The sequence below is a fragment of the Myxocyprinus asiaticus genome, chromosome 36, assembly GCF_019703515.2.
Source record: "Myxocyprinus asiaticus isolate MX2 ecotype Aquarium Trade chromosome 36, UBuf_Myxa_2, whole genome shotgun sequence".
NCBI lineage: Eukaryota > Metazoa > Chordata > Actinopteri > Cypriniformes > Catostomidae > Myxocyprinus > Myxocyprinus asiaticus.
This window is the reverse complement of record NC_059379.1, coordinates 14492883-14520313: the sequence shown is the minus strand read 5'-3', so window position 1 is coordinate 14520313 and position 27431 is coordinate 14492883. Positions and strand designations below refer to the sequence as shown.

Here is a 27431-nt window from a genome sequence, read left to right as displayed (position 1 = left end):
AAAAAACTAATTGATTTAAAAGAACTGAATGATGCTTTAATCAAAGCAGCATGTAATTGCCAATAGGCCAAACTACATGACAAGGAAACACTGAACGAACAAAACTTGCCATAGATTAAAAAAAAAAAAAGGAAACTGACCATGTGGAACTGGAAAACAGAGCAATTTTGTGTTACTTGTAAGATTCTGGTCATACTCTCACACCATGTCAAAAAAAGAAAAACAAGCAAGCACATATTGCACATTATATATAGAATAAAACAACCGCAACAATAATATTAAAAACATAAAAAAAAAAATAAAAAAAATAATAAAAACAAACTCCATAAAAGAAAAGCTATATTAAGTGCTGGCTGCACACGGATAAGAAACATGGTCCAACAATGCAACTCAGTTCAATTCAGCTTTCTATTGGGCCAAGACTCAAACACCATTAAATGACATAACCATCATTTAGCTAAACTGTCAAAATAAAACAATAAAAAAATAAAAAAAAATTTAAAAAAAAGTGCTGAATGATTCCATGTTAAATCTAAACTGAAAATCTTGAGTTACTGTTTGGTTCCACCGACTTGCTTCATGAGGAGGAGGATCAATTCCTCAATATGGTCAATCTGAAGAGGGAAAAAAGTACATTTAAAAATAAAACTGGTAAATAGATGACATTGCTACATTGGTGTGGGAACCATGTATTTTGGCCTTTCCAGCTTAAAAAAAAGAAAACAATTCTAAAATATAGGTTCTAATAAATATAGGCTCCCCAACCTTTTTCTTTAGCTCCAGACAACAGCATGACATGAGATCTGAAAAAGCAGACGTCAAGCATATTAAATCATTTTCCACAAAGTACAACATCTGTAATTTACAGTTATTAAAGTCAGTCTCCATTCAGTTTCTTTTTTTTTTTTTACGTGGTCAAATTGAATGGTGATAAGACTGCTCCACTTTCTTCCATGGAACACAAAAGGATATACAGTATTAGGCACAAAGATTGTGCCTAATACTGTATATCCTTTTGTGTTCCATGGAAGAAAGTCAAAAAGGTTTGGAACAACATGGAGCTGTGTAAATGACACAATATTCATGTTGGTGTGAATTATTCCTTTAAGATTATCACATAGAAATCAGCAGTTGTTGACTCCGCACAAGGCTGATACTCTCTTTGAAACAGCAAATACTGACTGTTATTCATCACAATATCAGTACTTTTAAGTGGCTCGAACCTAGGGGTGGGCGATATGACCAAAATCTTATATCACGATAACACAGATTTTATATCATGATAACGATATATATCATGATATAGTTAAATTAAAAAAAATACAAATTGGTTTATATATTTAAAAAAAAAATAGTAATGCCTTCAAAAAAAATTAAAATACAGTCATCGAATTAAATACTTAATAAATGAAAACTACTTCCTCTTATATAATTTTCTCTTTAGTTGGAACTTGACAAATATAGTCACAGTAAAAATAAAAAAATAAAAATCTATTGGTGGTATTCAAAAAGTGGTAATCAACCTTACCACAATGCTACATTTCACATTTTAGTCTGATGTTGTGGACTTGTATTATAAAACACTTCATAAGGCTCTTAAATAAGTCATCTATAGACAATACTTCAATATCTGAAAGCAAAGCCGTTTTCTAATATCTAACATCACTCAAACTGAATTTTATTAAGGGTGATTAGGTATAGTTTAAACAATCTGCATGACAGATGACAATTGTTGGCACATGACACAGTTTCAGCTGTTTTCCTCATCGGTGTTGGTTAGAATGTCAGGCTCGCTCGCCGTTTGACTTCCTCCATAGCGCTTTAATCTTTCAATCTGGAAGCTCGCTGGACTCATGCGCACTTTCATGCTTCAGAGACAGCGAGCGCAGAAGTCACGTGAAACATAGCTGCGTATGTCTGATGAGATGCATATTCAGAACGCAAGACTATTGTCATTGAATTTGCGTCGCCGGCCTGAAATTTCATTTGGGCGGCCACTGAAAATTGTCAGTACCTGAAAAACCCTGTTTCTTCAATTCTCTCAGACTCGCATAAAGCCGCTCAGCCTACCTCCTCCATTTCTCTGACAGAATGTGTACTGTGCACGTTACGCGAATACAATGAGGTGCATATTTCTTGCCACGATAATCCAAAAATATATACCGGTTACCAAATTTCTACTGGTTTATCATGTCTACTGGTATAAATCGCCCACCCCTATTTGAACCCCTGCAAGTGACCAGCCTCCGAAACAACAAGAATACCCACCACTGCTGCCCTTTGAGCTTGTAATGTTCTGTGACTCCGTGCATCCCACAACAGTCATCGCCTTGGTTGTGTTTTCTGAAATCAGACATAATAAATGTTAGACAACTGCTCCTCTGGATATGATGACAAGGCTCCTTGAAATAACACCTTTGGGTTACAGCTGAGAATACCAGGTGGAACAGCACCTGTGAACCAAAATGCCACTGGCAAAGACCTTGGAAAAATTCTTGCACTGAAAAAAGTCTTTAACTGCTCACCTGTTTCTTCAAGCTTATGACTGCTGACATTTGGGCTGGGCTGGCCTGGGCCTTGATCTTCCAGAGCAGGCCTCTCTATGTCTGCAGACTGGGTTTGATCTGCAGCCTTGTTTGAGCTAGCAGTCTGTGTCTGCCTCTGATCTGGATCATTTTTCTCCTGAATGGTTAATTTTGAGTTATCCTTGCTCCGTCCTTTCCGCAGAGCTCCAAGAATCATGGAGTTAATGTTTCTGTCAGTTTGGCCTGACTGCTGCATAAGAGTTAGCAGGTTGAAGGTCCCATCAAAACCCTGCACAGATGCAAGGATGTTACCGCTCAACTGGATCCCAAAGAGTTCCAAAACATCAGTGGGCCACACAGTAGGGAAGTGATCTTTACCTGTGAAGAAAGAAGCAACAATCATAAGTGGATAATGTTAAAGAGAAATGTAATTCTGATCCACGATTTAAGATTTATGTCCTGTTACTCATTTAAACTTTGCTTTGTCTAACAGTAGCTCAGGTGGTTCTCTTACCTGCTAGAGCACAACGGACAATTTGGAATGGATGCTGGAGAAGTTCTTTGGTGATGGGAAGGATATTGGAGACAGGGACTGTCTCCATGTTCCCATAATCTACATAGATTACATGTGCATGCTTGCTCGTTACCTCCAAGACAACAGCTCTGTACCAGTTTTTGTCACCTGTATGAGAATGTTTCATTATCTTGGTGAAAAAACTTAAATAGTTATTTATGGCACAATAACAACATAAAAATATTTCATGAAAAACTTTAAGAAAATTACACAGACACAATGTGTACTATATAAAAAACCTTTAAAAAGAATGATTTAAAAATACGATTTTACCACTGTAGTTTAAAAGAGAGCGTTACACGACAGGTATGTAATTATTTTAAGAGACATGGAATTACTAGTTTAGGCAGGAATTCCACCAATGCATCTGCACAAAAAGTCACACCTGGGACTTTTAAATAGTTATATAGAACATTTCATTACAAACACTTACATGCTATTTGGCCAAGTTTAACAATTCCTGCCTTCTTTGTATTATGATTAAAAATCCTGAAAAATATTGTTTGGCTGTCCACATTTATTTTACAATTTTTCATGTCTATAAGATCACTTTAAAGTATTTCTGAGGGTAGTCAACACATCTATTCATAACATGTTGCATTTCTACTTTTTGGTTCACAGGTCCAACATCTAAATACTAATCTTAATAAACATTGGCTCACTAATGGTTCACTAATATTGTAGTGCAGTGTGTACATGCCATGTTGTATCTGGCAAAATCATTCATCTGGCAACATAGCAAGAGGCTAGCAGATCTAAGTTTAACCAATTAAAATGTTTTTGAAGATTCCATACATGCAACATGATTACAGTGAGCCACAGCTGAAAGTCAAACTGACCTGAGAACTGTGCACAGCAAGCTGCTCCTTGTAAGGGAGGGCACTGGGCGGGGGGTGGCTGCCTGCTGCAGTACTGCTTAACATCAGTCATGACTGCTGTTAGACCCCCTACATTCACTAGTGTTAAAACAAATCAGCTTAAACTAAAAGCTGCATCATCATTACTTTCTTATGGTGATGCATGATTGGTTAATTATTAATTTGTATATATTTCTAACCATGTGTACTTCAAAACTGGGATTACCGCTGCTTAAAAATGCTGCAGAGTAGACACAAGTACAAACCTTTTCCAGGATTCATTATATAAAAGAGACTAGGGCTGATCACTGCTGCCACCCGTGGCTGGAAAATCTCATTGCAGGGCAGCTCCAATGTCTTCCAGTCCAAAGAAAAAACGGCATCTAGGTAAGAGTGGACATCGTTTAACACCTTCATAAGAATAGCGAAAATGGAAAATGACACATATTACTAATTCTAGCAATTCTGCAACATAACGCAAAGGTTGATAAAGTTGATGTAATTTATTGATGTCCAAATTCTCTCTTATCACAGCTTAATATGTAGAACATATAAGCAAGCCTAAAAGTGTAATATCTGTGGCACTATCAAAATAACACTGCAAGATTGGCTCAACCAATGCTGTGGGATAACCTGCTTGTATAACCAATGGAGAATGAGGGGAGCTCTCAGAAATCGGTTTCAAAACAGTGATTATATTTGCAATTCAGTTTGGTGACACCAGTGGTGCAGAAATACACACTTCTGCTTTAAAGCCATATATAAACAAAATTTTGATAATGTCAACATGAACTCACTTGTCATGGTTCCCTCTGATGGGGCTTTGGCAGCTTCCATGTTGTTCACTTTAGATGGCTCTACAGCAGGTGGATTCTGATCAGCAGGTTTAAGTGTGGGCAGAGCCTCAATCTGATTGGTGGGTTCAGCTGGCTTTAGTGGAGGTTGTTTCACCTGTCCATAAGGTTTGGCCAGTTGCTCAGAGATGAGCACAGCAGCAATGCTTTTTCCACTACTCTCCAACTCCATTCCATAACCGTTCTCTGTGATGCACAGCACTTTGCCACTCAATGGCTGACTGGCACACAGAGCCCGAAACCGGTGCACTGCCTCTTTATTCCACTGACCCTCAACTGGTTCCACTCCTGCATAAATATGGATTACTGATTTTAGGGATGTCCCGATATCAGTGTGTGTGAGGTAGATGACAGAGAGCAGAGCGCTTATTCACTCTACAGTGTGCTGCACATAAAGACCAGGGCTCAAGATTAACGCCTGTCTGCTTGTTCGGGACAAGTGGATTTTAAAAAAAGAGAATTTTATGTACCCGACCACATAAAATGACTGATTAAAACGTCAATAAATGATAAATTAACCACATGAAATTTGGCGCAGGATTGCAAGTACTGTGTATGTTCATAATACAGGGAATACCTGCACACTTATTTATGTAACATTTAGCTGAGAATCTGTAAACCAATCCAAAACAGATGAACAATTAAAATCCATAATATTGTCTTTGTAACAAGAATGTGCACAAAAAAAACGTTTCACGTTTTGTCGCCGATTAACTGAAATTAAGATGTTACAAATCTATAAACCAGGTAATTCGATATGAAAATGGCTGTGATGGAAGGCCTGGTAGTCTCCATGTAATTTTAACTGTGTTCCAAGGGCTTATTTATTGTCTTACTCAATATTTATTAGGGTTTTATTGTGCAAATGTTTTATTAGTCCTATTTATTGGTGATTTTAACTCATTTACCTCTTGTTAGGCATTTATTCCATGATATTTATAAATGGAGAGGTGATGATTAATTTTTAAAATAATGGTTTATTCCAATTTGCAAAGCCAGGAAAATTTTGTATTTAAGCCAGCCCCCACTAGCTGGTAAAACAAAATTGACGAGAAGTGTTTGGAGCACATGGGACAAGGTTACCAGCGCTGCTTGGGTGCAAAGGAAACTCTGGCCTCCAATGCTGAGGGAGGGGAATTGGTACTGCTTTAGTTACATTTTTTTTTATGTAACCATGGTTTCATGCTCGCTTTTGAACACTATTAATTTGTACGTTTTGCATCTCCAACAAATCTTTTTGGAATGCCATTCCTGCTTCCTGGTATGATCTCTCCTTGGTCCCTATCACAATGCCGTTGTACCTAGGACTGTCACTATTGATTATTTTGGTAATCAAGTAATCTAACAATTATTTTGACAATTAATCGATTAATCTGAAAAATTTGCCGTGGCATTGTTTCGACAACCTTATGCAATGTCACAACATTTATTTCCATCCAGAGTTACATAAAGTTTTGGCCGAGATCTTGTATTGATTAAAACTGAAACGATTAGTCGACGTTATCGACAACGTCGACAATAAGAAATTGTCGACAAAAATTTCTGTTGTCGAATAATAATTTGATCTCTAACGTAACATGAGATCACATTAAACTCTAATGATGAGAAGAGGAAGCATTACACAGCTCACAGTCCAGATGCACTCTAAACTTTCCAAACAGCTTCAGATGATGTAGATCGCAAAGTATGAGGGAATTATAATGCAAAATTAGTAAATACAGAAGCACTCTCTTTGTGGAATAAGTGGAACTGGAGCTGCCGCTCCGGTGAAGCAAAACTTGCGTGTCGAGCTTCTTTGTTTTTTTGTGAGTTAAAGATGTACTGAAATGAACAGAAAGGTGAGAATGTAGTCTTCGCCCTATTATACACTGCAACAAAATATATTTTTGATTTGTTTTGGCTTGTTTTCCAATATAAATATCTAAAACTCCTTTAAAACAACGTACATTTTCTTTAGCAGCTATACTGCAGAAGAAAATTGTTATCTTAGAATGTTGAATATTAAAATATAATTTAAAATATCTAAAAATCCTTTATATATATATATAAAAAAAAAAAGATGCATTCACCTGAGAAGCAGCATAAGATATTTAGACTTGCTTTTAGAGAATAGAACTTGAATGAGTATATTTTGTCTTTACTGCACTTGCAGAATTATAATCAAGTGAAAAAATACACATATACAAAATACACTTAAGATACATTCTCTTAAAGCAAGTCTAAATATCTTATATGCTGCTTCTCAAGTAAGCGTATCTTGTTTAAGGATTTTTAGACCATTTTAAATGAAAAACAAGACAAAAACACTTGATAACAATAATATTTTTGCAGTGAATTTCTTTACTAAACCTAAGTATTTTTTTCCCTTTAATTCAGTGAGTATCATTGAGGTATTTTTAAAAGATGATTTTGTCCTCTTTATTTTTAGTAAGCACGTTTAATACAACCTTTTAAGTCGGGGCACAAGCTGAATAATCGGTTAAGAGCTAATGATTAATCGTTGAATAATCGAATAATCGTTCTAATAATTGTTAGATTAATCGATTATCAAAATAATCGTTAGTTGCAGCCCTAGTATTGATGACGGGAGAGTCAATCCACTCCGTAAAGTGTTCTCCAGCAAATCCCGAAGACTTTCAATGGGGTTAAGGTCAAGACTCTGTGGTGGCCAAAATCATGTGTGAAAATGATTCCTCATGCTCCCTGAACCACTCTTTCACAGTTTGAGCCCGATGAATTTTGGCACTGTCGTCCTGGAATATGCCTGTGCCATCAGGGGAAAAAAAAAATCTATTGATGGGATAACCTGATCATTCAGTACATTCAGGTAGTCAGCTGACTTCATTTTACTGCCGCATAACATTGCGGAGCCTAGACCTGACCAATTGAAGCAATCCCAGATCATAACACTTCCTCCAGAGGCTTGTACAGTGGGCACTATGCATGATGGGTGCATCGCTTTGGAATACGGTAAATCTGGACTCAGACCACATGACCTTTTTTCATTGCTCCACAGTCCGATCTTTATGCTCCCTAGCAAACTGAAGTCGTTTTTTTTCCATTAGCCTCACTAACAAGTGGCTTTCTTGGGTCCAAACAGCTGTTTAGTCCCAATCCTGTAAAATTCTCGTTGCACTGTGCATGTGGAAATGCTCTTACTTCCACTATTAAACATAGACACGAGTTCTACTGTCGATTTTATACAATGTCACTTCACCAAGCTTTTTAGATATCTCCGTTCACGATCGTTCATGATTTTTTTCCGGCCACATTTGTTCCGTGAAACTGACGGTTCACCACTATCCTTCCAGGTTTTAATAATGCGTTGGACAGTTCTTAACCCAATTCCAGTGTTTTCAGCAATCTCCTTAGTTGTCTTCTTTGCTTGACGCAGGCAAATAATTTGGCCCTTCTGAAACACAGTAACATATTTTCCACAACCACAGGATATGTCTTCCGACATGGTTGTTTAAGAAATGAGAAGCTACATCAGTTAGGGATAAAATAATTGTTGCCAGCTGAAACATTAATCACTGCAATAATGATCCAATCATAGGCTCTTAAGTATCTGCTTATTTAAATCCAAATGGTGACTTTTTTTTGGCCAGGCAGTGTATGATAAAACAGGCCGTGGAAATAAAATATTTTATCTTTTCAGAAACAATGTCTGCTTACCAATCTTGTTTATTGAGGATGAGTTCCATTCATGGTTAAACATTTTATAGCAATTAAAAAGCCATTTTATTTGTTTGTTGTTTTTTTAAATATTACTTACTGTACATGCAACACGGAATAAAATATTACCAGTAATCACGTCATTGAGAGATGCATGTTTCCATTCATTTCTCCTACAGGTAAGCCAAAGTTTTATATTGTGTCTGCGGGGCGCGAGACGCACAGCTGTGTGGCTTTAACGGCTCATGTTGACTGACAGCATACAGAGCTGTGACTTCATTCAGTAAATAACACTCTCTGGATTCCCACATTGAGTTTTATCTGTGATAATGGTCATAAACTAAAATATTTAGCGGAAGTGGGGCATTGCAAACTATTACAAACTTCGTCATCATGAAATCTAATTTACATGAAGATTGCATTTACATTTAAATGGTAATTAATGTACACAGAACAGAACACAAATTATAATCAGCAGAAAATAACCTTTAGATTGTATGGATTCGATCAGAAGGTGTTTGTGCGTCCGTCAACGCGTGTAACTTTTTGCAAGTCCGACGGACATCTTTGTCATTACATTCTTTTATATTGCTTCATAAGAGGCTATATTGCAAACGATTGTGTAGATAAATCAGTTTAGAGTGCATTCCAATGTGTTTTTTGCAGAGTTCAGCTTGTCCCGCCACAGAAACGAATGGCTCACCTTCTCTCAAATTGCATGCAGATGAGCTTATCACGTGTCCAGTGAGTCTGTGGAAACTGTCTGTCGTCTTTGAGTTCTGTTGCATTTCTGAAGTGATGTTATGGTTTTTCAGGTCCTGTATTGTTTTTCAGATCTAAATTGAAGCGCTGTCACACAGCTGACACTTCTTGTCATGGGTTTGGACCATCGTCTGTGAACTGCATCACTTATTTTTAATTTGTCGATTCTGCAATTTTGTAATCAAGGAATGTTTTTAATTGAGTAATCAAATTAAATCGAGTAATCGTGACAGCACTAGTTGTACCGCTTCTCTATAAACGATAGATGCGCAAACATATTGCAGTTGTAATCAACAAAGCTGTCAACACTGTAAACGTGCAACACTGGAGCGATCTATAGTTTGCCGCCTTTTATATCATGGTGCTCCCTCATAAGTCATAATATAGCACACTTGACAAGAAGGACAGAATTAGCAAAAATGCTTTGTGTATAATGCTGCCAGATCACTCAAGGGTGAAGGGTGAAGTGAAACACTTGAACACTTGTTACATCTCTCATCTCCATCCTATTTGACGTAGGCAGGTATTTTCTCTGTCTTGTGAATCTGTCAATTTTAATTGTTTGTGATTTGATTATTTTGTGAATGCTAAACTTTTTAGATGAAGTTTCACAGTATTGTATTTGAAAACTTCAACATTACAAATAAAAATAAATAAATAATTACCAATTATAAATAAGGACCAAGAAAGTATAATCGTACTCTGTCTCCAATATATGGTATCAGGACATCCCTAATTGATATGTTAAGTGGATGACATCCTAGGCTTGTGACCATACACACGCAGATCCAAGAGATAGAAACAAGAAAAAGCAAACCTTCAAGCCAGCAGCGTATTGCCTGGAAAGGCAGTTTGAGCAGTTTGGGGGAGATGGCTTTAAGATGCGCTGCCTCCACCTCACAGGAGTTCCCATAGTCCACAAAATAAACTCTTGCCTTTCCCTCTCCACACACTTCTAGTACCATTGCCCTGTACCACTGGCAATCCCCTGCCAAAAAAAGACACGTAAATTGTACATGAAAACTGTTATACAATTTCCAATCAAATTTGATTCTGGTAGTGTCATTTAAAAACCAAAATAAATTTTGCAATTATCAAACCATGGTGGCACTACACAAAATGTTTTCATGTAGTTCTATAGTTTTGCACCATTGCAAACAGCTCACTAGGGTTCCCAAACCTTGCCCAATGAATTTAAGACTTTTTGTTCATGACAACTGGATAAAGACCTTTAGTAATTTCATAGAATTTCTAACCAGTTAACAATTTTCAACTGAGCATAACTAGAAAATCTTCTCTGCAGAAATGTAAAATATTCATGATAGACGTTTCCAGTACTTAATATTTTATTCATTTCCAGGCCTCGAGTCACCATTTAAAAAATATACTGATATTTCTATGTCTTCAATGACCTTGAGGACCCTGTCACTAATACAGGTAATGTAGTGTAAATGTAATAGTGGGAATTCATGTGAAGATTCATGTACTATTTACAAGTATTTACATTGATTTGTTGAACACCAGTACCTGCTGTTCGGGGGTCACGTGACACCATGCAAGGAGCGGACGTGTGAGCGTTGAGCTCTGCGCATTTTGCTGGATTTTCGATTATTCTCATGTTATAATCTGGTGAAATTTGATACACCCAGTTACACATTTGCCCTTTGTTGCAAAAGATGGCAAAGAAGTCAAAATCCTCGGGCTCTGGAGACATTAAAAGACACTTAAGTGTTCAGGATGAAAGCCCCGACAGGCCTACAGACCGGGGACTCGATTTGGATGGCGCGGCGGGAGAAGGAATCCAGCGTCACTTGTCCAACATGTCGGTGATGTTGACGAAGATTCTTGCTGACTTGGAGGATCTCGCTGTAATACGTTGATCGATTACGGCGATGGAAACAAAATTCTCTGAATTAGCTACAAGAGTGACTGATGTTGAAAAACGAATCGATTTTCTGGAATCGGGGAGGGAATTAACTGCTAATCCGCCCGTGACCAAAGTTGATTTGGAACATCTTGAAAAGCTTGAAGATCTTGATAATAGAAACCGCAGGAATAATGTTCGAATTGTTGGAATTCCTGAGCATGAGGAGGGCAGAGATATGGTGAAATTCCTAGACGAGTTTTTCCCCGAGTCTGCTCGACATAACAGGCCACAAGCTGGAAATCGAGCGAGCTCACAGAGTCCCAGCTCACAGATCTGCTGAGGGAGACAGGCCCCGATCGATTCTGGCCAGATTTCTGAGATCATTCGATAAAGATCTTGTGTTGCACCAGGCAAGGAGCAAAGGGAAGCTTTCTTGGAAGAACCATAATATTTTCTTGTTCCCGGAATTTGCGAGCTCGGCAAGAGAGAAACGCGATCGGTTCAAGGAATGCAAGAAACTCTTACATCAGAAAAAGATCTCGTTTGCTCTAATGTTTCCTGCCAAACTAAGAATAGAAATGAAGGTCAGTCACAAAGTATTCACATGTCCAAATCAGGCAATATCTTTTATAGAATCAATGTCTGAGTAAACCATTGGATGTTTCTCATGTGAGTGGGCCTGACTCGCTGTACTTACTCGAGGAAGCTGGGCGACATTTTAGGTTTTTTGCGTTGGCTCCGCCGTGCGGCTGGAGCTTGTTTTGTGAATAACACTTTCCTTAAAGAAACTTTTGCATTTAAGTTCTCGGACAGATTGAGAGTGGACACTATGGATGACCGCAAAATATCTACATGCTCACACAAAGAATGTCTTTTATAAAGCTGACGGATTGTGTAAGTCATGGTATATACTTTTATGCGGCCTCCCAGTGAATTGACTCGATCATCCGGGGAACCGGGATGCCGGTTTTGTTTCTTTTTGTATTGGTTCCGCCTAGCGGCTGGAGCTTGTTCTGTTGAATAACATTCCTTTGGAACAGCTGTTGACTCATCTGTTCTTTCTTCGTGCTTACTCCTCCTGCTGGCTGTGGTTTTTGTTGAGTTTTCTTTTTTTTTTTTACGAGACATTGGAATGATTACGTCATCCGTTGAACTCATAACAGCCGGCTCACTGAACATTCACTTGTCTGTCCCAGGAATCTGAACGGTTTTATATCAGCTGGAATTTGTTTTGTGGAAGATCACACCTTTGAGACAGTTCTGTGAATGAATATATACATTGTGTGTGTTCATTCTTCCTATTGACTGGGTTTATTTCACAAAGTATTTTCTGTTATGTAATTTTGCCTCACAAATTTGTGAGGCAAAATTGAGCAATCCGATGGCAAAGTTGTCGAGGGGACTTGTGGGCGTTCATGGACCTTTTGAGTTTAGAGGGATTGTTGCCGGTTGGCGCTGTCGTGCGCGGGGTTAATGCGCATGTTTTTCTTTTTTCTGTTTGTTTTGTTCGGGGGATGTTCGGGGGTTGACTGTATCACTAATGGGGAATGTGGTCTTCATAATTTTGTTTTTGGCACACAATTAATTTTTTCTATTATATCAATATGTCGGTTGTTAATACAAGTGTACTATCTCTCTCCATATGGAATGTGAATGGGTTGGGGCACCCCATAAAAAGAAGGAAGGTTATTTCTTTTCTTAAACATAACAAATATGATATAGTGTTTCTTCAAGAAACACATCTCTCCCCGCAGGAAGCTGAAAAATTTGGGAAGTTATGGGGTGGACATATTTTCTTTAGTGCTGGCACAAGTAAAAGCAAGGGAGTCATTATATTGGTAAATAAACATCTACAATTCAAATGTCTCAAGCAGATTAAAGATAAATTAGGAAGAGTAATTATTGTTTTAGCTGAAATTCAAGGGCAAAGGTTGATTTTGGCTAATATTTATGCACCTAATGCTGATGATCAGGGCTTTTTTTTGATCTTGAAGGGATGTTGCAAACCGCTGGCACCCCTCATGATATAATATTGGGAGGAGACTTTAATCTTTTGATGGATTTAGTCCTTGATCATAGTGAAGCAAAAGTGTGTAAGCCCCCTAGAGCAACACTGACGCTTCACAGGATGTGTAAAAATCTTGGTCTTTCGGATATTTGGTGACTTTTGAACCCGTCCGGTAGGGACTATACATTTTTTTCATCAGTCCATAAGATTGATTCTAGAATAGATTTTGTTTTGATATCCAAATCCCTCATTTCATTTGTTGCTGATTGCTCAATTGGAAACATTTTAGTCTCAGATCACGCCCTGGTGAGTTTAGAGGTGACACCACATATAGAGAAAAAGAAATCATATAGTTGGCGCCTTAATGTATCACTCCTGATTTCAAACAAATGTTAAAGACTGAAATCAATGTTTATATGGAGACCAACTGGTCCTCAGTATCCTCTGTGGGCGTGGCTTGGGAGTCACTTAAAGCGGTTCTTAGGGGCCGGATCATACAGTATGCCTCATTCATCAAAAAATCCAAAGCACGAGAACTTGGAGTTGGAAGTAAATATTAAAAGTGCAGAGGCAGAGCTGAAGCTGATGGCCTCAGAGAATTGACCCGATTGAAATATAGATATAATACTATTTTGTCGTGGAAAGTGGCGTTTTGGTTATTCAGGGCAAGACAGTCATACTTTGAGTCGGGTGCCAAAGCAGGGAAGCTTTTGGCTAGATATATAAAGCAGAGAGAATCTTTTTCTACCATTCCCTCAGTGAAATCTGCTGGTGGTGAAATATTTACCTCAGCCATTGATATTAATAATGCTTTTAAAGAATTCTATATTGATCTTTATAGTTCCATGTCTTCGTCTACAGATGAAGATATTAGAAACTTTGTGGAACCATTAGATCTTCCTAAACTGATGACTGAGCAAAAAAACTCTTGATTCTGAGATAACCTTTGAGGAGCTTGATGAGGTAATTAAGTCCCTACCTACTAGCAAGGCTCCGGGGCCAGATGGTTTTGCCGCAGAATTTTTTAGATCCTATGCTACAGAACTGGCTCCACTTTTGTTAGAAGTTTATACTGAATCATTAAAGAACGGAAAACTTCCTCCAACCATGACACAAGTCCGGATCAGTCTGATTCTTAAAAAGGACAAAGATCCAAGCGAGTGTAAAAGTTACCATCCAATTTCCCTGATCCAACTAGATGTAAAAATACTGTCAAAAATTTTGGCTAATCGATTAAGTTATGACATCTCTTATACATATAGATCAGGTGGGGTTTATTCGGGGCCGCAGCTCTTCTGATAACATCAGGTGACTCATCAATATCATGTGGTCAGTAGCGAATGATCAATCTCCAATCGCTGCCATCTCACTTGATGCCGAAAAGGCGTTTGATATGGTAGAATGGGATTATCCTTTTAAGATTTTGGAAATGTACGGGTTCGGGAATACATTTATTGGTTGGATAAAGTTACTTTATAGACACCCTGTAGCAGCGGTACAAACAAATGGATTAATCTCAGATTATTTTACTTTGAATAGGGGCACTCGGCAGGGTTGCCCTCTTTCCCCATTATTGTTCTGTCTTGCCCTGGAACCATTAGCAGCTGGTGGTGGGAGGTGTGCCGCATAAGCTTCTGCTTTACGCAGATGATATTTTATTATTTGTCTCCGAACCTACTAGATCTTTGCCTTGCCTCCACAGAATTATTAATTCCTTTTCCAAGTTCTCAGGATACAAAGTCAATTGGGCTAAATCCGAAGCTTTGGCTTTGACAGCGTACTGCCCAGTAACGGCTTTTAGGCCGGGTGCCTTCCAGTGGCCCAAACAGGGCATTAAGTATTTGGGGATTTTATTCCCAGCAAATTTGTCTGATTTAGTTAGTGTTAATTTTGACCCTTTAATAAAAAGGTTTGAGCGATATCAACAGGTGGGCTTCATTACATTTATCGATGATTGGGAAGGTTAATGTTATTAAAATGAATTGTATTCCAAAATTTAACTACCTGCTATAATCTCTCCCTGTAGATGTCCCCCTCTCTTATTTCAAGGAACTTGATAGCATAGCGAAGTCCTTCATTTGGAATGGTAAATGTCCCAGATTGCATTTTAATAAGTTACATAGGCCGATACACAAAGGAGAGCTAGGCCTACCCAAGATTTTGTTTTATTACTATGCGTTCAGTCTCAGACATTTGGCTCATTGGTCACTTCCACCTGAGAGAGCCCCTCCCTGGTTTGTTATTGAACAAGCAGTTCTTGCCCCTATTTCGCCATTACAAAGCGTCTCTATCAAACTAATCGGAAAAGTTAAGTTACACCCCGTTATTTCGCATTTACACTCGGTATGGACTAAAGTGTCCAGATTGTTTAAATTGGACACTTATTTAAATGCTGCCTCGAGCATATGGCAGAACCCAAGACTGTGTATTGGCAAGTCTCCTTTCTGCTGGCCGGAGTGGATTGTGAGGGGGGTTGCTACACTCGGTGACCTATATGAAAGTGGTGTGTTGAGATCGTTTGAAAACTTGGTCCAACATTTTGGGATCCCCAAACCTCAGTTTTATAGGTATTTACAACTGCGCCACCTGCTTTGCACTATTTTTGGAGGCAGATGCTTTGGGAGAGGTGATTGCGGCTTTTGGAAAAGGTCATGAGGCATCAGTGTACTACTCCCTGTTAATTCAGAGTATGGGGGACAAAGCCTTAACTTCTCTCAAGAGAGTATGGGAAAAAGATTTCAACTTGGCATTGGAGGAAGGAGTGTGAGCTAAGATCTAGTGATGCAAGGGTGCATCTTATACAATTCAAAATTTTGCATAGATTTTATTGGACCCCCTCTAGACTGTATAGACTTGGTCTTAAAGACACACCCACCTGCTGGAGATGCCAGTCGGAGGATGGAGACATGGCCCATGTTTTTTAGTGGTGTGTCGAGATCCAGAAATTCTGGTCGAAGGTTCAGAATTGTGTGTGCGACGTGGTGGGCACTCAGGTTTTATTTTGCCCCAGACTTTGTGTTCTGGGCGATGGCCATATTGGGAACTGGGTTCTGACATGTGTGATGATCGCCAGGCAGGTTATTTTGAGGGGTTGGAGGTCAGCTGGTGCGCCCCCATATCCGGAGTGGTGCATGGAGGTGAGGAGGGTGGCAGCTTATGAGGAGGTGTCATCTGGAAGACGGGGTGGCTTGGATAAGTTTGTTCGGAAATGGGGCAGGTATTTGGAGTTTTTGGAGGGCTCTCGGGTGGGGTGTGGAGAGAGTAGTGTATTATAGTTTGTATGATTATTATGTGTGTGTATATATATATATATATATATATTTACGTTTGTCTATGTATGTATACTGACGACAGGGTTGTTTTTTGGGGGGGGGGGCGGGGTCGGGGAGGGGGTGTTGTGGGGTTTAAAATGTTGATTTTATATATGTTTACATTTCATTGTAAAAAAATGTTAAATAAAAAAAAAAAAAAAAAAAAAAAAAAAAACCTGCTGTTCTGTAAAGAGTATCCGTAAATGAGCGCATATAAACAAGAGGACTCGAACGGTTTTACCTCAGCTGTGCTATGCGTGATTAGAATTAAATGTTTATTTTGTTGTTTTTGATCAACAACTGACTATAAAAAACAAAATAGGTTTTAAAATAGACATTTTCGGGGGCCTGGGTAGCTCAGCAAGTAAAGACGCTAACTACCGCTCCTGGAGTCGCGAGTTCGAATCCAGGGCGTGCCGAGTGACTCCAGCCAGGTCTCTAGGGCTGCCCCCGACCAAAGATTTTCCTTGACGACTAGTATGCGTTAATTTAAGCCATTGGTCGACATTTATGATATTAATTTAATTACTTAAATATATATATTTTGGGGGGTCTCAGGAAATGGTTTGAGTTCCAGGGCTGAGAAAGAATGTTATAAGTAACATTGCCAACACTGTTCTACATTACGGAGAAATACTAAACCGTAATGAGTTTACAAGCGCACGCACGAAGCGAGCCGCAGCGACACCGGCAAAAGCAGTAATGACTCTGTGTCAGAAAAACCAGCAAGGAGACTGTCTGAACATTTTGTTAATTTGTAACAAATGCAGACAAATGTAGACATTTCAATGTAGAGAAATGCACATTAGGGTTGTGCCAACAGACTCTGGGATCGACGATGGTCAGCGTGATCGCCAATAGCTGATGCCTTTGACCATATCAATATGATATTTGGCTCGTTTTCCCATTAATGTATAACATTATTACAATTATTATTATTATCAAATTAATTTTACAAATAATTTGCCCGTAGACACACAGACACACGCTTGAAGAAACACACTATTATATTTTTAAGAACAGATGACAGAAAGCCGTCTATGTGCATGTATGACGCGCTAATACGGAGGCGTGCAGACTTGTGGAACAGGCGCATGTAAAAGGTTCTCGCTCTTTGTTTCTGTCTTCTGATTTTTGTTTTGTTTTTTGTTGCAAGAACAGTATTGTCTATGAGTCCTGCAAATGACCTCAGACATCTCAGTTCAGGAGGTGCTTTGAGTTCAGTTCGCTTTATTTCCACAGAGCAGTTCATTGAGACCACAACTCTGCAGCCTGTGATTAAATCATAAAATACTACAAAAACACATTCACCTCGAACTATGATTTATATTTCAGTGATTAATATCATCATTATAATTATGTTTATAATTAGAATTGTTTTAGTGTCATTTGTGTAAGTAATTTTCCTCCTGAATGTTTAGACAGATACTTGCCTGATGGTAATGGAAGGTTACTTATATATAATTTTTTTGATCACTTCATTATTTATTAGATTTTTCGTTTCGTTTGGAGTGCAATTTGAATTTATAAATGTATTCCATTTAAGTTTTTCATTTTTTAAATAAATAAATTTAATTTTCAATGCAAAAATCACTAATGCAAGAATATTCAACGATCCCTCAGCCCAGGGGTTTCCGATGCAATTGGATATTGCGATATATATCGTGAAGGAGGGAACAAAAAGAATTGATTCACACATGATGTATTTTCCCAGACAACAAAATACACGACCGGTAGAGAATGCACAGATGAGGTAGGTTCTTTGCCAGAGAGATGTTAACAACTGTTGTAAAGCCATCTTTCAAAAAGTTGAACACACATTTTAATTGCACTTAAACATTTTTTTTCCAGTTTCATTTGAATTTTTAGTTAAAATAAAAAAAGTTCAAAGTTTGAAAACAAGGTGTCTCGCTTTGTGTAGGCTTAACCCTAACCCTGCTTAACAAAAATGACCCCATAGAACAACCTAACGTCCAACCAGCGGTAATACTGGTGTTCGTCGGATTGAACGTGAACACCACAACCCCCCAATATGCGATCGTATCAGGTATTGGCAATCTCACAGGCTGACAATAGAACGATCCGACTATGGGGAAGATCGCCCAACCCTAATGCAGCACATTAAGTTAAACATGCAGCAAGTGAGGTACTAATTTAGCTTCCCCTCTCCCCACAAACACTTGGATAAGCCTATTAGCATATATTTATCTAGATTACTTTAGTAATTAGTAAGACTACTTACATGTTTCAAATGAGAAGCCATGTTTGAGGTTGATGAATGATAGGCGAACGTTTGCCTGCAGAGTTTGCATGTCACCTTCTTGGGGTTATCCTTTACCCTCTTGAAATGATCCCACACTTTGGATTTCCTGCCCGACATAATTACCACATGGACCAGCCGTGTAAACGATCATGTCTGTCCGTCTCTGACTGCACGACTTCGGCACTTCCTGTGGAGTTTTTTTTTTCTGCGACCAGCTGACCAATCAAAACTTGGTCGAACAAGACTCTTCTCATCGACTAACGTTTGGTCGACTACTTGGGGGTAGCCCTACAGGTCTCCTAAGCAACCCAATTGGCCCAGTTGCTAGGGAGGGTACAGTCACATGGGGTAGCCTCCTCGTGGTCGCTATAATGTGGTTCGCTCTCGGTGGGGTGCATGGTGAGTTGTGCGTGGATGCCGCGGAGAATAGCGTGAAGCCTCCACATATGCAATGTCTCCGCGGTAACGCGCTCAACAAGCCACGCGATAAGATGCGTGGATTGATGTCTCAGATGCAGAGGCAACTGAGATTCATCCTCTGCCACCCGGATTGAGGCGATTCACTACACCACCACGTGGACTTAGAGCGCATTGGGAATTCCAAATTGGAGAGAATTTTGCCAAAAACAAAGAACATCCAGTGAGCGGCAGTTCTGCGGATGGAAATGCCTTGTTGATGAGAGAGGTCAACAGAGAATGGCCAGACTGGTTCGAACTGACAAAGTCTACGGTAACTCAGATAACCGCTCTGTACAACTGTGGTGAGAAGAATAGCATCTCAGAATGCTATTCTGAGATGCGGGTTGGCACTGTTTTGGCGGCACGAGGGGACCTATAAAATATTAGGCAGGTGGTTTTAATGTTGTGGCTGATCGGTGTAAAGCATAAGGATTTTCATTTTTGGGTGAACTAACTCTTAAGAAAAAGGTTTATTCCAGAATTTTTGCAGAAAGCGGCGTTCTGAAATGTCATGTAAACTAGAACGCTAATTTCCTTATGCTGTATGAGGGATTAAGAGAAAGCAACTTAACACACGGAGGTTTTTCCCTGAGAACTCAGCTTATTGTGGCCATGTAAACATGCCTGCATAGGCGGCGTTCTGATGGGTGTTTGAAGAGTGCACGTGTGTGGAACAGATTGGGATAACAAACGTCATAGGATGGAGCGCAGCAAACAAGTCCACACAGCAGAAAGAATAACATTTCTGTGGGTACGAAAAACAAAAAAAACAAACTGTAAACTATACCCATTTATACACACCAATGTAAAATTGACTGTCCCTCACAGGGGGTCAGGAATGGCTGGTTATCAGGTCTCCGTTAGCCCCTGCTGGTAAATTCTGGAACTACACCACCCGATGGCAAAAAGCATGTTTCCCCATAGACAGCCATTCAAAAGAAGCCGTGGTTTATGACGTAAACATTTTTTTTTCGAAGAACCATTTCAATTTAAATTACTACACTACAATATAGCACATCGTCATCTGGCGACGAATTGTTTTTTAATGGCTCTTAAAAGCATGAAATTGATTTATATTTTTCTCTATCCATTGCTGCATGTCGTGATAGAAAGTGAAGAAAACAAAACACAGCAACAACTCTGGAATATCTAGAAATAAAGCGAAGCAACAGATATTAAAAGAGCAAAGTCCTCCTATGATCCCATGTTTGTTATTTACGCAAGCATCACGGGAAAATTGTGTTATGGAGAAAGCGGCATACTGACCGAGCCGCATGTATACAGTAGTAAAGTGAACGGTGTTTTCTCACAATAAGTCGCTTTCTGGTGTCCATGTAAACGTGGACAGTGAAAGGATCTCAGTTCTGAACTTTCCTCACTATACTACACAATCACTGGTGAGTGAAACTGAACATTTACCAGTCAGTGGCTAATCAAACATTTTAGTTGCATGGTGTAAAAGTTATTTCCTCTCATTGTAGTACAGAGTTGCACAGAGTAAAAGATCTATCTTGGGATTTGAGAATCGATATTGAGATAACTCAATGAAGACTGCAATGCATCAGAAAATCAATATTTTTACTAATACCAAATACCAACTAAACTATTTTAAAATTGAACTGAATATCTGAATATTCAGAGAAAAAAAAAGAGGAGATATGCGTCACCTGTGAAAAGAGCACAACAGGGTTCTCCCACAGTGGGGGTGAAGGGAGCTTTCTCTGACTCACAATACTTCATAATCTCAAAGGACAACTCTGTCAGGCTGTGTACATCTGCAAAAAAACAAAACACACAAGAACAAACAGTTTAATAAAAAATGTGGTAAGTAAAAAGAAAAGTGTAACAAGAACAACATGGATAGATAACCATACCTGCTCCACTGTAGTTGTAACAGTAGAATTCGCCAAGGCTTTTCAGTGTACTGATCACCAGCTCCACCTTCTGGCCATCGGAGGGAAGTTCAGCACAAGTCCACTCCAACTTCTCAACAGCAGGGCCACTGAGGGCTAGAATAAAAGTGAGATAATGTACATCATCCGTTCAAAATATAGGAATAATAAATAAAATATGGGGGGGGGGGGATTATGTCTCTTCACACTTACATGGCATTTCAGGGATGGATTCTTGAGCTGGTTCTTTGTTTTCAGTCTCCACATTTTCAGTTGCAGCATAACCCATGTTAACCAACAGTTCAGTGATATTAGTCTGAGGGTCACTGGACTCGTCGATCATGGACACCAGAGCCCTACCTTCCTTCTTACCCAGAATTTCAACCCGAATGAAGCGGTTGTAGACTAAACGTTTCACCATCATGGCGGCCTCCTCTGACCAGGTGTCTAAGGAAGGCTTGATACCTGAAACACCACCAATGTTAACATGACAGCAGTTAACCCTGCTGGACTTTGAGGCTCAGTATACAGACTTGCATTAATACTCGCACATACAGGACACTCAGTGGATGAACCATTGTACTGTACCTGCTAGAGAACAAGGGATTGCTTGAGATGGCAAAGCCAACAGCTCCATGCTGATGGGTCGCAGACGACTTAACTCAATCTCCTCTGAGTTGCCAAAGTCTATGTAACCAACACACACGCGTTCCTCAGAGGAATATGCTAGCACTTTAGCCCTGTACCACTGGTTATCCTCTGTAATGTATTAGGAGGTAATTACATTAACCATACATGCATAGCTTGCTTGTGACACTGAACATCTACAAAACGCTACAAAAACACCCCTACACCGTCATTTGAAATTATATAGAATTCCTTACAATGAATACCAAACTCTGGGAGATTCAGTTTTCAGATCATAATACAATGAAAGTATGAATGTGTAAAGATGATGTTCTCACCAGAGAAGAGCGAGCAGCAGACCGCTCCTGGAGCAGGTCTGAAGTTCTCACTAGCTGGAGTGTTTAAGCAGTGCTCCCTCAAGTTCATCTGCAACTGCTGGATTACACCTGCACACAGGAGACGATTCCAATAAGAACACATTAGACACACTGAAAGCCTACTAAAAGTACAGTACAGTTCAGAAAGTAGTACAAATTATGCTGAAACTTTGCATCTAGTAAAATGAAATTATGTGTAACAATTAGTTACGATAATATTTGTGCGCAGTGCTTCAATGGCAAGAATATTAATTTTTAAAAAATAATTTAAACCAAAAATCCAATTTCAAATGTAATAAAACACAGAACGTAAATCTTTATGCGCACTCCCTCAATCCAAAAAAATCAACAGTGTCAAAAAATTGTTTTGAATAAAAGTGAATTCAAATAAATTCAGTCTCTTTTACCTGTGTGAAAGTTTATCATCTATGCACTAATGATGATGATCATGAAGGCAAAACACAACATTGTGACTTTTCTTTTTTTTTTAGGTAAAATTTTGCTTTAATAAAAAAGTAGAAAGCTCACTGGCATTTTCAAGCTTCTGACAGAGGATTTCTGAGGGGGATTGGAGGTGGGTGACGATGGCTGTGAACGTGTCACCCAATTCCTGAGTCAATGACTCTGGAGGCCTGGCTTCAGAGTTCTCATTCTTTCCTCCAGACAAACGCTTGAAGTTCTCAAAGGATGCTGTCAACAGAGAATCTAAAGAAAGACATGATCATAAGTTGGAGAAGAAATGAATAAATCATTCGATGACAACGACTCTGGTTCAATAAGCAACTCACTGACGTCATGTTCAGCCTTTGGTTCGACAGGAGGAGTATCCTCCTTAATGGCATAGCCTTGGTCTATTAGGAAAGTGCTTAGGTATTTACCTGTGGAACACATAGAAAATTAACATCTTATGGTGGTTTAAACACTAGAACTCTAATTAATCAAACATCTCAAAAAACCATTAATGCCCTACCAAGCATGCTAAGAGGAGCATCTACTGCAAGCAGAGCTCCATCATTCGTGATGTCCACCACTGTGAAAGTGAGGCTTTTTCCAGCAAGTAGCTGTTTAACAGCAATAGTGCATTCACTTGTCCAACTTCCTGTCAGATGTGTTACCCCGGCAACACAACACTGCAAAGCCTGTAAAAATAAAAATTATCTTGTGACTTCCGCTTGTCAGTGCTTGCATTAGTTTAATCCTTCATTATGAAAAGGAGACTGAACTCACAAAAGGTGGTGCAGCATCTATCTTGGCAGAAAGAGGTCTCGTGTTGTCAAGCGAAACGTTCTCCTCATTTCCAAAGTCGATGTAAAATACATTAGCAGTTTTGCGGCCCACATCGACTGACTGAACCTCAGCTCGATACCAGTTCTAAATCAGTGTGAAAAGACCAATCTAAGCACAAAAACTAAGTGCAGTCTGTTGTTCAAGCAGAATAACGGCATTGATCTGTTAAACGGTGCATTGATTTAAGACCACCCACATGCATATTTCACTGAAATTCAGATTATTGTGGTATTATGACAAATTTATTTCCAATGTAATTATTTGCCTGACCCGATCAAGAGAAAATTTAACAGCACAGAGTTCCCCAATTTCAGGCCTGTACTCGGCAGCATATGAAGTGCCATAGGTCTTCTGGAGCTCTTTGCTGATGTTTTTCAGGGACTCCATCATCTCAACTGACTGGAGGTGGATGTAGAACTTCCCAGGGTTCCTCATTTCAATTACCGTACCCTGAATAAATATCCTCAGTGAGGCACAGTTTGCGTACAGAGAACATAAAGCAATACAGGTCAAAATACAAATGTACCTGTATCTCAGCTCCTTTAGAAACATTATTCTTGTGTAAATCACGCTGATACAATCTCTTTGGCTGTAATTCTGTGTAGTTGTCCTGTAAAACAAGACTGAAAGCCTGAAAGTTTCTGATGGAATAGCTGATCTATTAGGCATGTGTAAGGTTACTATGGCAATACCTTGGCTTGAAGGACAACAAGTCCATTTCCACAAAGCGTAGCTGTTGATTCCTTTGCTTTTTCACTGAAAACAAAACCAAGTAAAACAAGGGAAACAAATCTACATGGTCATTTTCCTTTACAAAACTTTAAAACAAACAATCCTAGCAAGTACCTGGTGAAATCTGAATTGCTAGGTTTGCAAACATGTCGATGAGCTTTCCAGTCCTCTGTCTGACAAGCTACAGAACAGTAGCAGGTCTTTTTACAACGTGTGCACCTAAAGTTACCTAAAATAAGAAAAAAGAATAGCTGTTCACAGCTCATCAACTATCCAAATTTGAGAATGAAAATCCAATTACATGCAAGACCAATACTGAAATCTAGCAAAGAATTTCAAACCTACCCTGGTGACTGCAGTAGTTGCACAACTTCACTAGTGGGCCCAAAACCGTCTCTGCTGTCTGTGGAGACAAAAAGTCTACATATTGTGAAGAGAGGCACTTTAAATTAACAAGTCAAAAATGAGTCATAAAACAGGGAAGAGACGACTCTAAATTCTTATTATATGCACCGAAATTAAAAGGCACTGTAAAACGCAGATGAACACATTTGTGACTGCACATTCCATCTTAAAAGTCCAAGTAGAAACATTACCTGGCAACTGCAAACTGACTATACTGCAGCCTATATTAATGAACTTTTTTTCAAGTTGGAAAACTTTTAATTCTGATTATTAATTTTAATTCAGTGTAACTAGTTATTGCACATTGGTGTCTTTACCAGTGTTTTATAAGCTACATGAAGCTGCGTGTAACATTATTTTAAGGTTAAAGGGCAAACATACAAAGATATCTCTTAAAATGTATTAATTAATTGTTATTTATCAACACATTAAGGCCCACATAATACACTTACATGTTTTTCCTAAAATATAGTTTTTTATTTTCAATTCTATAGCTTGTAGAAATCATGAAAATAACATTGAAAAGATAGGAGCATTTGCCTCGAGGTTAGCTGCCTTTTCAAAAATAAAAAAATAAAAATGCTGCCTTTACATTTTGATAAATATGTTTGTCAGACTTTATATACAAAGTCACATGTCCGAAGTATTTGCAGGGACCCCCTTTTTCACAAACATTTTATAGACTCACACATTGCTCCACTCCTTTGCTTGTTAATGTTTGTATCCCCCAGGACAAAAACCTCTTTTTAGGCTTAAAGGGATAGTTCACCTAAAAATGAAAATTCTCAAATTATTTACTCACCCTCATGATATCCCAGGTGTGTATGACTTTCTTCAGCAGAACACATTTGAAAATAAATAAATACAAATATAAAATATCTCAGCTCAGAAGGTTCTTAAAATGTAAATGGATGGAAATACGACTTTTGAAGCTCCAAAAATCACAGATAGTCAGCATAAACATCATCGATGCATCTCCAGCAGTTAATGTCTTCTAAAGCGATACAATTGCTTTGGTGCAAAAAAAGATAAATATTTAAGTACTTTTTAACTATAATACAATGCTTCCGATGAGCTTCACGAGAGGGTGGAGATCACGCGGTCTCTCGGTTGACGTATTCGCGTTGACATGTTACAGACGTAATCTCATGATCTCCTCTAAATTGAGACATCCAGGATAAGCACACAAATGCACCATTGTGAGTAGAAAGAGATAAATACAGATCTAAACTAAAACAATGAAGCTTCTCTACATCGTTCCTCCTACTCACTTGTAAACAGCACTGCTCTACCATGTGTGTCACGTGCCAACACGACTACATCACACACGCATACCGCTGCTGACCAGAAGCGATGATTTAGAGTTTTAAAAATGTACTTACATATTGATCTTTTTTGCACCAAAAGCATGTCGCTTTAGAAGACATTAATTTAACAACTGGACTCGTATGGATGACGTTTATGCTATCTATCTATCTGTGATTTTTGGAGCTTCAAATGTTGGATCACCATCCACTTGCATTTTAAGGTCCTACTGAGCCAAGATAGTTCTCTATTTTTCTTCAAATGTGTTCTGGTGAAGAAAGAAAATCATACACACCTGGGATATCATGAGGGTGAGTAAATGATTTTGAAATAATGTTCATTTTGGGGTGAACTATCCCTTTAGGGTTTCAGGCACTTCACTTTGCATCAAGCCTACAAACACCCCTTACCCGTGGTAAAACCACTGTAACACATCTCCTCTCATGGCTTACTGCAATATTACAACATACATACATCAGAACTGTTCTTTGCAGAAATCCCACTGTTCTCTTTTCTGACATCATTGCCTTTAGGACCTTAAGTAGAATAAGAAAAGCTCTCATTACAAACAAATCTAATCAATAACCTGCATGTCTAATTGTCAAAGACATATAACTCTCACCCTCTAGAACATCACTTGCTAGAAGCTGCTCTTGAGCAACTTCATGAACCGCTGGGGATGGGCATGTACGTGTAAATGAACCCGGACCAGTCGCAGGTCTTCTCAGGGGGAGATTTGGTCTCATCATGGTTGGGTTGAAGGCCCGATTCATTCTGCCTGTCTCTTTCACTGTGGTGAAACTCAACTATGGTTAGACTGCACAGGCATTTCTTTGTGTATGTGTGCACAGGTTAATGCAATGTCAAATCCTGCTCATGGAGAACTACCTTCCTGCTCCAATACACCTGCCTGTCATATTGAAGTGAACCCAAATCTTAATTAGCTGCTTCAGGTGTATTTGATTAGAACTGGAGGTACTACAGAAAGATTGGTCTCCAACAGCAGGTAGGGAAGACTATGGAGATCATGCATATACGATAAATTAACGTTTATAGGTGTACAAATTACATATCCGTACAATATACACTGACAAATCATTGTCCTCCTCTCTAAATAGGTGAATACTGCAAACATTAGCTTTTCACGAGACTTTTAAAGAGATGAAACTGAAGATATTGCCCCAGCACTAATTACAGACTTAAATGCAATGTATTGTATATATAAATGTATAATGTCATTACTAAATATAAAAGTCATTATTGGTCCTGGAAATAACTCGAAACTGCTTGCACCGCACGTGGCCAGACTCGCTAGCTTTAATCGACCGAACAAGTGTTTACTCATTCACCGATTAATTTGTCATATTTAAGTTCGTTAAAATTGAACAAAGAACAGTAAACATTTATTAACAATAATTTAGAGAAAGAAAAAAAAAGTAATGCATAACTAGTTTTACCTAATATAATATAGGAGAAATCAATAATCTGCACACTCAGGTGACCTCGCGCTGCTTTTCAATACGCATGCGCAATGGCATGACTGCTGAGGCAGGTGATCACGTGATTGCCTTAGTCCGATTCATTTTCGTTTCTTTTTTTTATTAATTCAAAAGCTTAACTCAGTCACTTATAATCTTATGAATATCCCAAA

The 27431-nt window shown here is 38.7% G+C and overlaps 1 protein-coding gene across 1 annotated transcript; it reads right to left on the bottom strand.

Annotated features, from left to right (window-relative positions):
- Positions 1–149: 149 nt before the first annotated feature.
- On the bottom strand, positions 150–26553 carry LOC127427200 (tudor domain-containing protein 1-like). The gene is made up of 25 exons (XM_051674668.1): positions 26403–26553; positions 26251–26316; positions 24416–24490; positions 24185–24299; positions 24031–24094; positions 23865–23948; positions 23609–23788; positions 23279–23422; positions 23022–23190; positions 22840–22929; positions 22580–22756; positions 22013–22120; positions 21636–21806; positions 21261–21512; positions 21030–21164; positions 20823–20930; positions 10065–10235; positions 4754–5098; positions 4223–4339; positions 3939–4055; positions 3040–3207; positions 2526–2903; positions 2269–2343; positions 766–803; positions 150–614 (listed from the first exon to the last, which is right to left on the bottom strand). The coding sequence occupies exons 1-25, from the start codon at positions 26551–26553 to the stop codon at positions 552–554; spliced, it is 3561 nt and encodes a 1186-aa protein (XP_051530628.1). The 3' UTR covers positions 150–551.
- Between the last annotated feature and the right edge of the window lie 878 nt (positions 26554–27431).

What these genes read in the sequence shown, in the direction of transcription:
- LOC127427200 (XM_051674668.1), bottom strand. Translation starts at nt 26,553, where the DNA reads ATGAATCGGGCCTTCAACCCAACCATGATGAGACCAAATCTCCCCCTG. An exon ending in CTGTTGTGCTCTTTTCACAG is followed by an intron (nt 10,236 to 20,822) that starts GTGACGCATATC and finishes TTTTTTTGGCAG; the next exon opens with GGGATTGCCAGTGGTACAGG. An exon ending in AAGCTCAAAGGGCAGCAGTG is followed by an intron (nt 804 to 2,268) that starts GTGGGTATTCTT and finishes CTGCTTTTTCAG; the next exon opens with ATCTCATGTCATGCTGTTGT.